This window comes from Saccostrea cucullata, unplaced genomic scaffold, assembly GCF_032062105.1.
Source record: "Saccostrea cucullata isolate Sc308-1 unplaced genomic scaffold, CSIRO_AGI_Scuc_v1 ctg10724, whole genome shotgun sequence".
Lineage (NCBI taxonomy): Eukaryota > Metazoa > Mollusca > Bivalvia > Ostreida > Ostreidae > Saccostrea > Saccostrea cuccullata.
In genome coordinates this window covers 7,940-23,492 of record NW_026924364.1, presented here as the reverse complement: position 1 = coordinate 23,492, position 15,553 = coordinate 7,940, and the positions used below count along the sequence as shown (strand labels likewise).

Here is a 15,553-nt window from a genome sequence, read left to right as displayed (position 1 = left end):
AAAATTTTTTTCTACACTGCATACAGTGCACGAAATATTTAAAAAAACAACTTAATTTTATCAAATCTCTTCACTAGAATAAACATCAGATATTTCCGTAACTTTTGATAGCCAAAATTTTTTTTTTAAAAAACATTTAACCCAAAAAATATAAGGGAGAAATAAATAAAAAAATTTTATTTTGTGTACCAAAAAATTTTTAAAAAAACATTTAAATCAAACACAAAATATTTTAAATGAAATATCAAGTCACAACATTTTTTCCCTCAAAAGTCAATCAAACGTACAAATTTTGGAGCACAACAAACATGGACCAAAACAACAGAGGTGGGATGGGGATTAAAGTAAATCCACTACCGTATGCTCCTTGCAATGATCGGAAAATTTGAATAACCCGTTGACAAGTTGTTTTGTAATAATTAATGACCAATTTTTTTACATGGTAAAACTAACGAAATAAAGGGGGGTTTTTACAAGTATATAGGAATTCCTTTAAAAATAAAAAATAAAAAAAGATATATTTAAATTATTTTAAAACCATTTGAAGGTTCTATTTATGCAAAAATAATCCTGAACTTATATAATTTGACTGGCTATCACCCTCTGTCCCATTTCTTTTGTTTTATCCAGGCAGCAATACCTTTTGGGGGGGGGGGGGGGGGGGGGCAATAAAACATTTATAGATTTTTCCATGTTTTAATTCTTATTCTATAGTCTATTGACCCCTTTTTCTATGTCATGTTTTTGTCAATTTTCATCATGTAATTAAAATATTTTATCAGAGATTGTCTTATATGTAAAATTAAAAAACTTCGATTGTTTTTTTTTAAAAGAAAATGAGGGTTTAGCAAGCTATTTGTACGTGAAAGTACGTGTAAACTACAAGTTAGAATTCCGTACACGTTAACATTTTTTTTTTTTTTATAAAGCATAACCTGTATTTAAAAAAATTAAAAAATCATCGAAAAAACATTTTTTTAATACTATATACCGTTTTACATAAATATATGCATGTACTTATGAAAAAAGATTTACAGATTTCTTATGTTTTTTAATAGGTACACTTGTTCAAAATCTAGATGTTGTGATTTTAATCCCTATAAATTAATAATTTTCAAACTACGTTGTTCTTTTATCAGTATTTGCATTAACTATTCAGGTTTTTAAAAAAAGCACACTTTTTGAAAATAAAAGAAATTAAAGAATTAAAACTTCAAGTTTTGACTTACGTGTACATGGCAATTACACTAATTTAAAGGATACGTGTAGAAATTTGTCATTAGCAAAGTGATGGGAATGCACATATTTGATTTGCTAAACCTTCTATTTGTTAAGGTAAAAATGAGACATTTTATGACGTCATAATGTATTGACTAGGAGGGAAATTACATAAACTTCAATTGAACATGGCCACCATGTTTCTAAGTCATAAATACTGAATTTTCAAGCAAAATAAGCAGTTTTGATTTTTCAGATACAGTATTAGATCCAATGAGCCAAAGTAGCTCTTTCTTTTAGAATCTCTAACAAGGGACAAAAACAATCCTCTTAATTTTCCCTTTTTTGGAAGACTTAGCCATGCTAATTATACTTCTTGATAACGGAGGTAAATGACGTAAACACAAATACAAATCAAAACAAAATGTCAAATGCACTGGCAATTTAACTTTTTAAAAAAAAGGATTAATAAAATAATTTGGGGATAACAACCATACCTAATTACACCAAAAGTAATACATTAAGGGACAAAAAACCAAATAGACTAAATCAGTGTTTTATAAAAGACATGTTTCTTTTGTCATTTCAAGTAATCATTTATTCCTATGTTCTTTTAAAAAATTTTCAAAAAGAAATAATGTTGAATAAATATATGTTCGTGTTGTTCATGGTATGGCTTAACCTTTTTTAAATCGCCAAGTATACTTTTATTACAAACGCCTGAAATACTTTGCATCTCCCCTTAAAGAATTTAATCGCGTGTCCCCTTTTGGGCCAAAAAGTTTAAAAAGGGAAATTTTAACGTTTTTCCTGGAAAAGAAATCCAAATACGCGGTCCAGGGTATTGTTCGTTACATACAATGCCGTACAATAAGCATAGCGACACGAATAAAATTTGAGAAGAAAAAAGGACAACTATGTCATGCCTATATTCACTTGATCTTATACCAATGTGAAATATTTTTCTTCCAAAGAAGCGTTAAAAAGCATTTAAAGGAGGATTGAACAATATTTCTTGATTAATGACAAGGCATATTGTCCTACATGGCGGGCAGGGGATGCTGCACCTCTCCATCGCACCTTATCCCACCTTGATGTTTTGGTAGACCGTGTTTGCTCTGCTCATACTTTGTATTGTTTTATTTAAGGAATGTTTTTCAGTTTTGTGTCTGCGTACTTGGTGTGTGAATCACAGACTTGTCACGTAGGCATATTTCATGAAGCGCGCTAGCGCTTCATGAAAAATATGCCTATGTTCAAGTCTGCGTGATTCACACACCAATAATTCACACTAAACTGAAAAACATTCCTTATATTTACGTTTAACACGTTCGGAAGCAACTAAATTATATTCAATATTTGAATTTCTCGCTGCCGTACATAGCGTTATTGTGACGTCACATTAACGCACGTTTCTCCGTGTATATTTCTACATAAAAATGACTTGCATATCAATTTCACAGTTGGCTTAGAAGAAAAACACAACGAATGTAAATATTGACTTTTGATCTTGAACATTGTTCTATGTTTCACAATATCTGATGTTACAAGCTATTAAGATTTTATATTTATCAGAGTCTTTCGTCCCTCCCTAAGGATGAGTACGCTGTAGTGTTCTGGATATGTATTTTTTAACTTTTCTTACTTTTAGATAATTTTTTGTATTATCTTTAGAACACTCTTCGTATTTACAGTGACTATTGAAAAACCATGTAGATCGTCACGAGCTCTGCCTTGCGTAACAATCAAATTGGACGTCACCATCTCTATTTATTCTCACCATGTTAAGGACATCAACATCAATGTAAAGCGTAAGCGTTAATAGGATACAAAATCATGAATGAGCGTCAGGAACAAAAATATGATTTACTGCAATTGAGAATCGAAGGTCAAATAGAACATGGGCTTCTTTGACACATTTCAGGAAATAATTCAGATAAATGGGAAATAATAAAATGAATAATGAGAATTTATGTACAATTATTTTCAAAATATTAAGAGTTCTGATCCAAATGAACATATAATTGGATTAAAATAATCCGAGTATAAAACAATTAATATAAAAATACAGAACTGTATGACCATATATTTTCTCATTTTATTGATATGTTTTAAAAAGAGATGTGATGTCAAACATGAAAGCGCATGAGCTAATTGACCTTACAGATTTATATAAGCATAATAATTCAAATAAGATATTGGAGGTGGAATTAAAAATAATCTGTGTTCCTAGATAATAGTACTATAATTCTGTATCTGAACAAAAATTGGCTTATTCAAAATTAAGCGCAGTCACTGGGCATTGAATAATTGGCGTGTTCATGAATTAGCGATACACACTACGGCGCCGTATATTGTGTTTATTGGTACGGCCACACCCGTTGAGTCACCCTTTTCATGATCGGAAAAATCCATGGTCAATTCAGTGTGTAAATAATGGACTAACAATTAGTATGAAAAAAATAATTCAGTCAGCTTTTGAATCAATGATATATAAATTGTATTTGCTGACAAGGACATTGTATCAACCATAGAACTTATGAAATTATTACTTTAACGAGACTGCTGATATTCTTGTGTCATTAACTTAACTTGTTTGTCAATAATTTCCCCTATTTTAGAAATTGTACATAAGTAGAGCATGCTCTTGAGTACATGTATGTATCTGACCAATTGAGATGTATAAACCCCGTGCGCATTCCAACAATTAGTTTGAAAACGTTTTCTTTATTATCTGCTTTGGTACTGAGGAGCTCCAGCAATTTTAACTTCAGAGTATTAAAATATCTTGGATCAGAGGTTGTGCTCTATTTGTAATACTAAAAAAACATCGATTGTTGGCATTTTTGAAAGAAACTTACAGGATAAGGTAAAATGACGTATTTCATGACGTTATAATGTACTTGGGAAAAATTACGTATTACTAATCTTCTTTACTCATCGGAAAATATTTAAAACTTTAAAGGCTAAACTTTAGTACTACCGTGAAAAAAGGTATTCTAGACGTTTTTTAACCAACAATCAAACTAAAGAACTACATGTAGAGAACTTTTAGAAAATGTGAAATAACGAAATGTCACTCAAACTAATAGAATAAAAACATATGACTTTTTACAATTTATACATCCATTATTCGATCACGATTATTTTGTGATCAATTATAATAACTATTAAAATAATAAAATGTATAAAAAGAAAAAAGAACGGTAATCAAGATTACAAAATGAATGGTTCACGTTCATCTCTACTGATATTCATAAAATTACACGGGAACTTCACGAGAATACTATCACGGTGTGATTTTTGAGAAAAACAATTTTAGTGACATTTTAGCTGACTTTGAAATATACTCTTAATTTACTGTAATTATTTTAAACAATTTGAGAAACTTTAATTATGCTAATTACTATGTAAATCCGAATCTGGAAATTAATTATTTAATCTATTTACTCAACATGTCATGAGTTATTCCATCTAGGCCATCTGTCACTCATGCTCAGAATTGTGTTAATAGCCATTGTTATATTTTATTATTTTTATGTAACATGTATCATTATTAATAAGTTAAGTCCTAGGCTTCGGATTGTTCGGGTGTAATTTTTGGACTTCCAGAATTCACCCTACCGACCTAAGTTTATAATAAAGTGCTTTTCCATCGTTAGCATTTTTATGTTTTATTGTTGCCGGAAAGTTTGACACTTATTTTCCCCGGTGATAATTCCATTCTAATACAAATTAACCATTCAGACCCAATGTTCAAAGTAATATTTCTCGACCATGCAGGTCCCCAACATTTTGCAATCTTTCTCTCCTTTACCATCTTTTTCAAAAAATACAATGCAGCAACAACAACAAAACAATATGAGAGTGACTCCGTCATGATTAGCGACCACTATGGACTAGACAGGAGAGTGAACATGTATTATAGGACATGGACACAGTTTCAGCTAAAAAAAAAATTAAAAATTATTTACATTTTTATTTTTTTATTTTTGGTTTATAAATACTTGACTATCAGGCATTTCTAAGGATAATCATAAAAAGTGAATTTCAGTTGTCGATATACAAGACAGATTTAGAGCTCCAAACCTTTTGTAATGTAAACAAGGCAGTGTCATGTTTTTGTTTACATAGGTTAAACATACTTTTACCTATATATTTTCGTTGAAAGCAGATTTTTTCAATAAAAAATTTAAATGCTGAATACAACTCGACAGGTTCTAATTACGGTTTTATTACATGTATAATTGCGATATTTTCCATATGTAACGAAACATATAGAGATAACAAACAGTATTCAAGATCAAAAGTCCATAAAACAACACAAAACAGAAGCAGAGCAAACACGGACCTCCAAAACATCAGAGGTGGGATCAGGTGCCATGGAGGAGTCAGCATCAACAAAAGCAAGGCACGAGCCTTGTTATCATTTTGAAGAATTATAAGTTCTGTATCTCCTTTGTAAATCCTTTGTAAATTAACAGATAATATTTAAAATTTTGCTGATCATTAGAACTTCCTTAGTTACGAATTGTAAAGATAAAAATCGGCTTTAAAAAATCAGTCGAAACTGTGTCCATGTAAAGTTATAATAGTACACAATAACCAGCACTACAAACTAGGAAATAAAAAGCTACATTACTCTCTAGGAAGTTCAGGATTGTACATTTCTGCAAACCCTCCTTATTAAACGACACAATTTTTGTCGTTCAAATCAAATTTTGGTGAAACTTTGAATAAATGTTTTTGTTTTTTTAAATATATGAGGTTAAACTTATTCATTTTTTCACATGTTATCCTGACTAAATTGGTTATTTTCATTTTTTTTTATTATAAACGTTTGCTTGTATCATCTGCCCTTAAGGCAATCTGTGATAATGGAAGGACTAGAGGGACTGGCACACTGAATTTTGACTCCGACTAGCAAGTCCAAGGACAGTATACTTGACTCCTTATCCTACAAGTAAAAAATTCCGGTGCAGCGAAAAGTTATATTTTTATAATTGCTTCTTTTTGTCCATATTACCTAATATATAGTAATTATTTGTACAGAAAAAGTCTTAACTATTCTATGAGTCTCGCTTGAAATTGCTTAATCACTTGCAATTTACCTCTTAAGGAGCTGTTAACCGTATAAAATTATAATTATTATAACTGCGTCGCAATGTATGAGTCCTATATCAGAGACTGTTTATAGTTTATACCAAGGAGACGTCTACTAAATTCGACAGAATAAAATATTAGACATGAGTCCTCTCTATGTTTTATTGGGTTTCTTTGTCCTCGGAACATCTGGGACTATGTGTGAGGACAGAAACTCCTGTTTCAATTCACTGTACCAGTATGAAAACTGTATGAAACACATGATACAGCGGTGGGAAACAGAATTGATACTTTTGGAAGCGGAGGTGGAAAAACTAAAAGAAGGTATGTTTTATTGAATATCAAAATTAGCAGAATTTAATTTAATTTAAATTTTACGGAAGAATTTACTCAATTAATCAATACTTTGTTGTATGCATGCTATCTGACAAATGGAGAGGGACTGGCATACGCTATATATGTTGGGAGAAAATCATTAGTTAAAGATTAGAAATCTCTCTTACTTCTGTTGGATGTTTGTTCATGTTTTCTCTTTTTAAATATTTTAAAAAAGACTTATGGCGCAGATTATAAAAGTCATGTATTTTTAATTAAATGATTTTCTATGACCAGTAGCGAACTTTGTTTTTTAGGTCTGTGTTCTTCACTGCTTCTGATTATATTGTTTTACGGAGCTTGAATACTATTCGCTCTCTCATATATTTCATTTATTATGTGTTGTAACTGATTTTTTATTTTTTCAATAGCTGCCACGCCTCTGGTCTCATTTTTTGCCGGTCTTAAAGCCGATTTCCAGTTGGTCACGGGACAAATGAACTTTGACCATATGTTGCTTAACGAGGGTCATGCTTACAACTGCTCAACTGGTGTGTTTACCTCCCCCGTGCGCGGCGTCTACTCCTTCACGCTCACCATAGGAATGCCCACCCCAGAATCAGCCAAAGATTACCTTCGACTGAGTATAATGAAGAACAAAGAACGTGTGGGTTACTTGTATATCGAGTGGGAGGGCATGTGGCTGAAGAGGTCAGAGGTCACCATTGTCGAGCTCCGCCATGGAGACCAAGTTTATGTCCAGATCGACGATGTTCCGGCAGGATTCACAACAATAGGAGGACTTCCCTATTACTCTCACTTCTCAGGATTCTTAATCGGCAAGAGCAGCTGTGAATAAAAGACTTTATTGCTCACTTAGGCACCAAACCTGGATCATGACAACCGAAACGTTATCAGTAAGAAATCTGTGAAAAAACTATATATAATAGATATATTGATTCAATCACTGAAATTTTAATTTTATTAAAGACTCATGATATTAATTGCTTGTTAATTTTCCTTTCAAAATTCACACTACCGGTATATTGTTCTAAAAATAGGACAACAGTTCTCATTTTGAAAAGAATTACTGTTTCTTCCCAAAGATATTTAAATTTATCGCTGTCATTCATTTCTAAAAATGTGTTTGACAAAGGCCAAAAAACGAAATATCTGTGGAAAATTAAAAATATCTTCATTCATTTGAGTAAATTCAGGCATTGAACTTATGCCGAATACAGTTCTGTATTAAATAATAACAGTTTGAGGCCCATTAATGTAATATTGTATGAGGCATAAATCGTACTTATTTAAGGTAGGATTCTTCTCTGGTTTCTGACTAGATGGAATATTCAAAGTACATTTGTTGATATGTCTTATATATTTAGATGTAAGAGATTTAAAAGACCATATTTTTCTTTCCTCATCACAATTATACAACTTTAGATAGAAATGGTAAAATGCGTTTGAAAACTAGCATGGACTATATTTTTGGTAGAATGGTGGCGTATGAAAATATCTTCTTTTCTGTCTCTCAAATTATTATAGAACATTGAATTTAGTTATAATTTTTACGCAATCAAAGACTAGACGAAATTTACAAATGTAAGTTAAATTTATAATAAGGGACAGAGTTTCAAAATATATCAAATGAATAAGATTTTTCACAAATACTAGAACTATGTTGGCTTTTAAATGCTTCAAATCTAAGTACAGATTTGAACCTAAAATTCGTAAAAAGTGTTATTTCTCTCTTAGTAAACGATAAGAAATTTTAGTTTTTGTATCATTTTTTACCTTTATGTGACAACATTACTATATGTGAAAATTGGAAAAAGTTAAATATAGGAAGCATATAAAAATAACTAATCAATCCTAAAAATTTAAGAAAAGTAGAGAAACTTCGGATTAGCAAATATCCATTTTATTTAAATTATCCATGTCAATTTGGTAATATCATCTTATAGGCCCTATATGGTAGTATCTGTTTATGCAAAAAGAAAAACATTCAATCTTTTGAATTACAAGTAGTGATCGCATGATTGGAAACAGTAATTTTTTATTCTTAATGTCCAGGAAAAAGGTAATGACCTTGACCTGACCTTGCCACTAATATTAAACGGTCAATTTTAATCTCACTGATACCATCACTTAGTGATATTGTCCTCTTGATTCTGTGAAAATGTCATTAATTTTTAAATACAAGAAATGTGAGAAGAATCCTACCTTTAAACATAGCTTTTTGATTTACCTGAGACAGCCCGATATAAGAACAAAAGAGTAGACAAAAGTCAACAGATTGTTGGAAGACCTGATCTCCGAAAACTACATACTGTACGTTGATATTGTCAATTAGAAAATCAAATATCTTTTTAATACCAATTTCAGAGTATTTGCGTGTATAATCAGAATGTTTTTAACAAATTAATATTGCAAATCACCAATGACAAGATAAGTCAGTGAATTTACGAGTACCGTTTTTTTTTATTGCGAAAGCAGTTTTAGTGTCAGAAAGCCTGGACTTCATTTTATCGTGGGAATTATTGTTGTTGAGAAGTCGTAATTTGTTATGCTATTGATTTCGGTAAAATTGTGTGATATCAAAATTTCCAAAAGTTACTTTGAATTATAAATTATCCAAATCTGATTACATCACTTCTCGAATACATGTATATTGTTGCAATATTCTTGAAGTTTCTCCATGAGTGCTGTAAATATTCTACTGAGGAAATAGCGCGTAATTTTTGAATTGCCCTTGACGTGTTTTTCTAGTAAAATATCCAAATATCAAACAGATGAGTTAGTCTCCGTGGGTTTTTTTATTCTTTCAGGCTCCTTGTGTTGGGTTATAACGAGTCGACATATGAATGAAAGTAACTATTATTAATTAATAATAATACGTCTCTATGTATCGAAATGTTGGATTGAAGGTCTTAGCAAGTGGTTACTTCTTCTCACGTAGAAGTTTTAAAATAACATGCTTCATAAGAATACACAAAAAAGTCTGTTAATAACGGAGTGTAATTGGTACCCATACAAATTCCAACAAATTGTTTGAAGACCTGATCTCAAAAATTTGAATATAGATATCGTCAATCAGAAACTCGAGCATCTTTTTTATTATCAACAATGTTTTAATTCTTACAATTAATTTGGATTCTACAAAGCCAATTTAACTATATTCAGTTAAAACTACGTGTTTAAATTCCATATCAAAAGCATTAAGAGAGGAACAATATTTTGTGAATTGTGTATTTTTTAGAACAAATTGATCATTTTTTCCTCTTTCAGAGTATTTAAATAAATGTTTTTTTGGATTCCTATATTTACATGCAGCCTGCCCATAGAGTTATTTTGTGCAGTGCAATGTTTTACACTAGTTGTAAATAAATTATCTATAAAATAAACTGTCAAATATTTGATAAATATATAGCATATATATTGAAAGAATGGAGGAAAAAATCCTAATTTAAGCTTAAAATTAGCACTATTTAGTAATTACTTAACATCACAGACCCCCCACTTTTTAATTTTCGTTTCTGAATACGATATTTTTAACCATTCTTCTTAAATTTAGTAAAATGTAATTACTTTCAAATGATTTTCATGCTTCTTAAATTTTTAATGCCAGCAAAATGATAATGTTTGAGTGCAAAACGGTCAAATAATTGAACATGCGGAGTAATTTGAAAATTTCTTCGTTGTCACAAATTTTAATGTGTCTATTAAGATGAAATAAGACTGTGTTTGTTCCCATAATTTATTTGAACAAAAAATATTGGAGGAAAAACATTTTTAATACTAGTAAATGGTTTATGTAAAAGACACATTTACAGTAAAAAAGAAAAAGGTCAAACTAAATGCTCTGTGGCGCCAAACGAAGGGTATTGGTCCCCAATTTTTTTATTTTTAATAAAGCATGTGTATTGTATAAATTCTAAAAATTATAGTTTCTACTTTATAAAAAATCTCAGTACTTTTGATGGAAGAATCCGACCTCCTTAAACGAGGTTTTTGTCTCCCCGTAACATCAACTTATCAGTGAGTAGCATGCATTGCTTTAGAAATTTATAGTTCTCAGAACAATTGAATAAGGTGAGAGACATAAACACCATTAAGAGGTTATAGTGGACTATTACTACATTAATAAGGAAAGTTGGAGTGATAGAAAAGCTTAATTGATCTTGTTTGTCATACAGATTAGATGTTTACTCCATGTAGGCCCCTGTCACACCTCTGGAATTTCAAATTTTTCAAAGGAAAGGTTTCAACAAGGCTGTTTTTTGGCCCATGTTTTTTGTGAAAAATGAAATAAGATTGCCAACAATTTTAAACTTACTTTCATTATTTTCAACATGTTTAATTTTGTGCTGTGTATTTATTTTGGGAGAAAAAAGTTAGGATAATATTGGAATAAATGATCAAAGTATGGTACCCTCAACCGCTTTAACATTGAGTATATGGGAAAATGTTGGAGGGTTATGATGTTTAACCTTCTAGTACACCACGTGTTGCATTCTGAACCAAAACCATAATTTGATGATTAATTACTTATATGTACAGAAAGATTATACTGAAATATGGTTGTGGTTCGCAATGCAACACACACTTAAATACAAATGACTTTACAAATTTTGCAATCTGTTGAGTTGTGGTTAATTTTATTCAAACACTTAAAGTGAATCATACACATTTATAACATTCTCCAGTCAATCAAACAGATTACTAGGAATTCGACCCTAGCCCTGGGGTATACTTTTTCACCCTTGTGTTTCTGTCAAGCTGTCTGTGTGTCTGTCTGTAACAAATTTTCTTTGCATATTTTCGGCAACTACTCATAGTAGATGATTGGGGCTTTTTTGCAGGTCAAAAGGAGACAATTATTTTTGCATGAAAACAACGTCAATTTTCTGTTTATCTCTGTGTCTGTATGTACCAATTTCTATCACGGTTTTCTCAGCGAATACTCATTGCAGATTCTTGATATTTTAGTACACTCTTTGTTTAGGCATGCCATGTTATTGTGAGATTGATTCATGAGAGTCAAACAGAGTGGGGTTTTACTATTTAGTACTGGCTTGTCCTTTATACCTGTATTAAAATCATACGATGAAATCAAACATGAAAGAAAAATAATTGATTATATTATAACATGCCTTTGTGTCTATCTGTGAGGAAAACCAAAAACTTTGACACTAGAGACGGTAGTTTCAATATATAAAGACCAAGGTCAGACTTATTGTTTCACAGAAAACAATATTAATTATTTAATGCAAATCAAGGTCAAAGTTTCTTGATTTGGGTATGTTGCCGTTTCACAGATTAAATATACATTTTTTTTCTGTTTAGTAACCAGCTCCTTTCACCTTAATTATTAACTTAACTTAATGTGAATTTGAATTTTACAAAATGTTGATGATGCAGTTTGTGCCTTGATCTGTCCTAAATTTATTGCCTATTAATACTTTACTCCTTGATCAAAGGTGATTTGTGCAAGTTCAAAGGGGCACATGTACATGCGATTACAAAAACATTTTGAAAAAAATTAAGGTACGTTTCACACAAAAATGGGAACAGACATTAAATCAAAGTATATATCTTTAGAATTAAAATGAATGTATATAAAATGAATTTTGATAAAAGACACATCTCAGATTTTGCACCCAATATCTATAAACAAAATAAAATAAGTACATATAAATTATGTTTAATGCCCGTGTTCAGTGTACACTTACAGAATCAGTTCTTTTTTAATCGCAAAAAAATATTTTTAATATTGATTACAATTTATTGATAAAAGATTTTTTACACTTCCTTTGTGTCTATCTAAACAAAATACTATTAAATCGATGTACTTACTTATAATGCGTAGAGGTCTTTTTTCTACTTTACACTTGTAAGAATATGTATGGCTCGCAAGCACAGTTATATTTTAAATGATTTGTCTCATTATATGATATATCTTAATATTGAAAGCTTTTCTTTATTTATAATTGATTGTTTTTCATACCTTTTTTATGCTATTTTAGGAAGCAAAGATGTCTAATAAGAAAGCGTACACAATTTCCAATGAATTCCTATGGCTACACTTACAGAAGTTCTTTTTCCAAAAAAAATATTAAATTAGTTAACTTTTTGTGTTACTTCAACCCTGTTCGATATTCCCTGATTATATATGGTTAATCTTTCTTTAGTTTTTCACAATGAATAGTCTTCTACAAGTAATAAATCTTCATAACCCTCTTAGACGCTTTTAGAGGGACCCTTTAGATATCCCTTGGTCACGTGACTAGTATAGGTTGGTTTTGCAAATAAATTATAAAATATGAGAGAGGAAGCATTACTAGACATAACTAAAGGAATTAATTTGAAATTCATCATGGGCCAAAAATTAGCCTTATTGAAACCCTACCTTTGCAAATTGTTGACCTTTAATGAGATTGATGGCATTCTTGAATCATCAACTTATTCATAATTACTACAAATAAGCCTGATTTGTTTCGTATCAAATAATCTGGGAGACAAAAATCTCGTACTCTTAAGGGACTCCGATCCTCAGCCAGGGAGGACAACTCTTTAATTTATGATTTAATTCAAAAAGTCTCAAAATGAAGCTTAAAAATTAAATCCTTTCATGCAACAATTTTCATTGTATACCTCTCAATGTGCTTCAAGGTTCTTTGAAGTTCTCAGAAAGGTCTAATTAAAAGTCAAAATTTTTACCCCGTAAATGCATTTTAAAGTTAAATATATCAAGAAATTGATGTTCGATCATTTTAATCTAACCAGAGATACCAATGTTTATTAATATGATATGAATTAGAAGTGATTTATGGAGCTTTGCAATGACAGGAGAATCTTTATACTCTTTACATTGTAAAATGATCGAGGTAAATAAAAGAAATTAAAGTACATTATATGTATAAAAATTGTGGAATTTCTTCAATTTCTTCATTGAGAAGAAAGATAAAGAAATTAACAACGTACGTCAGGAGCTGTACTTTCCTAAAATTAAAATCAAAAACAAAGGTCAGTGCTGACGCTAAAAGGGAACTGGGTATATTTAAAAGGTACAAGTTGAACACACTAAGGCCTTGGAACTTTCCCGGGAAAATCTACACACAGGGTCTCATCGTCTACTCGAGACCCACACAGGCGCGAGGTACACCTTACATGGAGACCCACACAGGCGTGAGCCTACACCTTAAATGGAGACCCACACAGGCGCGAGCCTACACCTTACATGGAGACCCACACAGGCGCGAGCCTACACCTTACATGGAGACCCACACAGGCACAAGCCTACACCTTATATGGAGACCCACACAGGCACAAGCCTACACCTTATTCTGTTATGGGTCAGAATAACCCTAAATGCCAGCAAAGATCAATCACACAGTTTAAACTATAACAATAATTTATTTACAGTAATATACAAATCATTAAGTACAAACTTAGCAAAAATCTAAAAATACATACATCAGAGTGTCCGTCGCTGCACACAATGTCCCAGTGAAATTATATCCCAGTAATACCTCAGTGATGCTTGTACGACAATTGTATCCATACATCGAATTGACAGGGTATTTATACAGTAATATAAATCTAGAATATTCTAGAAATTGTAAGTACATGATATTACTGGAAAGTTCTGGACATACACAAAGTTCAAGAATGTTCTAGAAAAAATGACTAAACATATGGACCACTCTGGAATGTTCAAGAAACTTAATGTTACTAATAATATACATGATGAAATAATACAAATACAACACACCTCACAACACCTCCCCCCTTAAAAAGTTTGAATGTCAATGAAAACTTACATTGTTAAAATGAGATATATGTACATTAATACAAAATCATATAATGTTCACGATACTCTGGACAAGGCATCTGCAATAACATTGTCTTTGCCTTTGATATGCTTAATTGTTATGTTGTATTCTTGTAACAACAAACTCCATCTAGTCAGTCTTTGATTCTTGTTTGACAATTTATGCAAAAATGTCAGGGGGTTGTGATCCGTATATACAAGAATTGGATGCAAAGTAACATTCAGATAAACATCAAAATGCTGTAAGGCTAACAACAAAGCAAGGCATTCCTTTTCAATGGTGGAATACTTTTGTTGACATTTTGTAAGTTTCTTTGAAAAATAAGAAACAACTCTATCTACCTTATCACTATGTTCTTGAAACAAAGTTGCCCCGATTCCAACATCACTAGCGTCAACAGTAAGCTTAAATTGCTTAGAAAAATCTGGAGTTGACAGAACTGGATTGCTCATAAGGACAGATTTGATTTTATGAAAGGATTTTTCACAGTCCTTTGTCCATTCAAAATTAACCCTCTTTTGTAAAAGATTTGTAAGTGGACTTACAACTGAGGAAAAATTTGGACAAAATTTTCTGTAAAACCCAGCCATGCCCAAAAACCTCATTAACTCTTTCTTGTTTGTAGGAATCGGGAACTTTGCAATAGCTTCCACTTTAGCCATAATGGGTGTAACATAACCTTGACCTACTCTATGACCTAAATACTCTACATAGGCATGACAAAATTCGCTCTTCTCAAGGTTCACAGTTAAGTTTGCTTTAGCTAAAATGTCAAATAAAGCACGCATGATTTGGAGATGTTCGTCCCATGTGTCGCTGTATATGATCACATCGTCAATGTAGGCCTCACATCCCTCAAGGTCTTGGAGAAGAGTGTGAATCATCCTTTGGAATGTAGCCGGTGCATTTTTCATGCCAAAAGGCATTACTTTATACTGGTAAAGTCCATCTGGTGTAGCAAAAGCAGATATTTCTTTTGCTCTTTCTGTTAACGGCACTTGCCAGTAGCCTTTCAACAGGTCAAATTTACTGACAAATTTCGCGTTTCCAATTTTGTCAATACAGTCATCGATTCTAGG

At 31.4% G+C, this 15,553-nt stretch overlaps 1 protein-coding gene across 1 annotated transcript; it reads left to right on the top strand.

Annotated features, from left to right (window-relative positions):
* Window positions 1-6,430: 6,430 nt before the first annotated feature.
* On the top strand, window positions 6,431-7,640 carry LOC134266282 (complement C1q-like protein 4). Its single transcript, XM_062748496.1, has 2 exons — window positions 6,431-6,645; window positions 7,068-7,640. The coding sequence occupies exons 1-2, from the start codon at window positions 6,465-6,467 to the stop codon at window positions 7,493-7,495; spliced, it is 609 nt and encodes a 202-aa protein (XP_062604480.1). The 5' UTR covers window positions 6,431-6,464; the 3' UTR covers window positions 7,496-7,640.
* Window positions 7,641-15,553: the final 7,913 nt, after the last annotated feature.

Coding starts and splice junctions, on each gene's coding strand:
- LOC134266282 (XM_062748496.1), top strand. CDS start 6,465: ATGAGTCCTCTCTATGTTTTATTGGGTTTCTTTGTCCTCGGAACATCT. Junction 6,646..7,067: donor GGTGGAAAAACTAAAAGAAG/GTATGTTTTATT, acceptor TTTTTTCAATAG/CTGCCACGCCTCTGGTCTCA.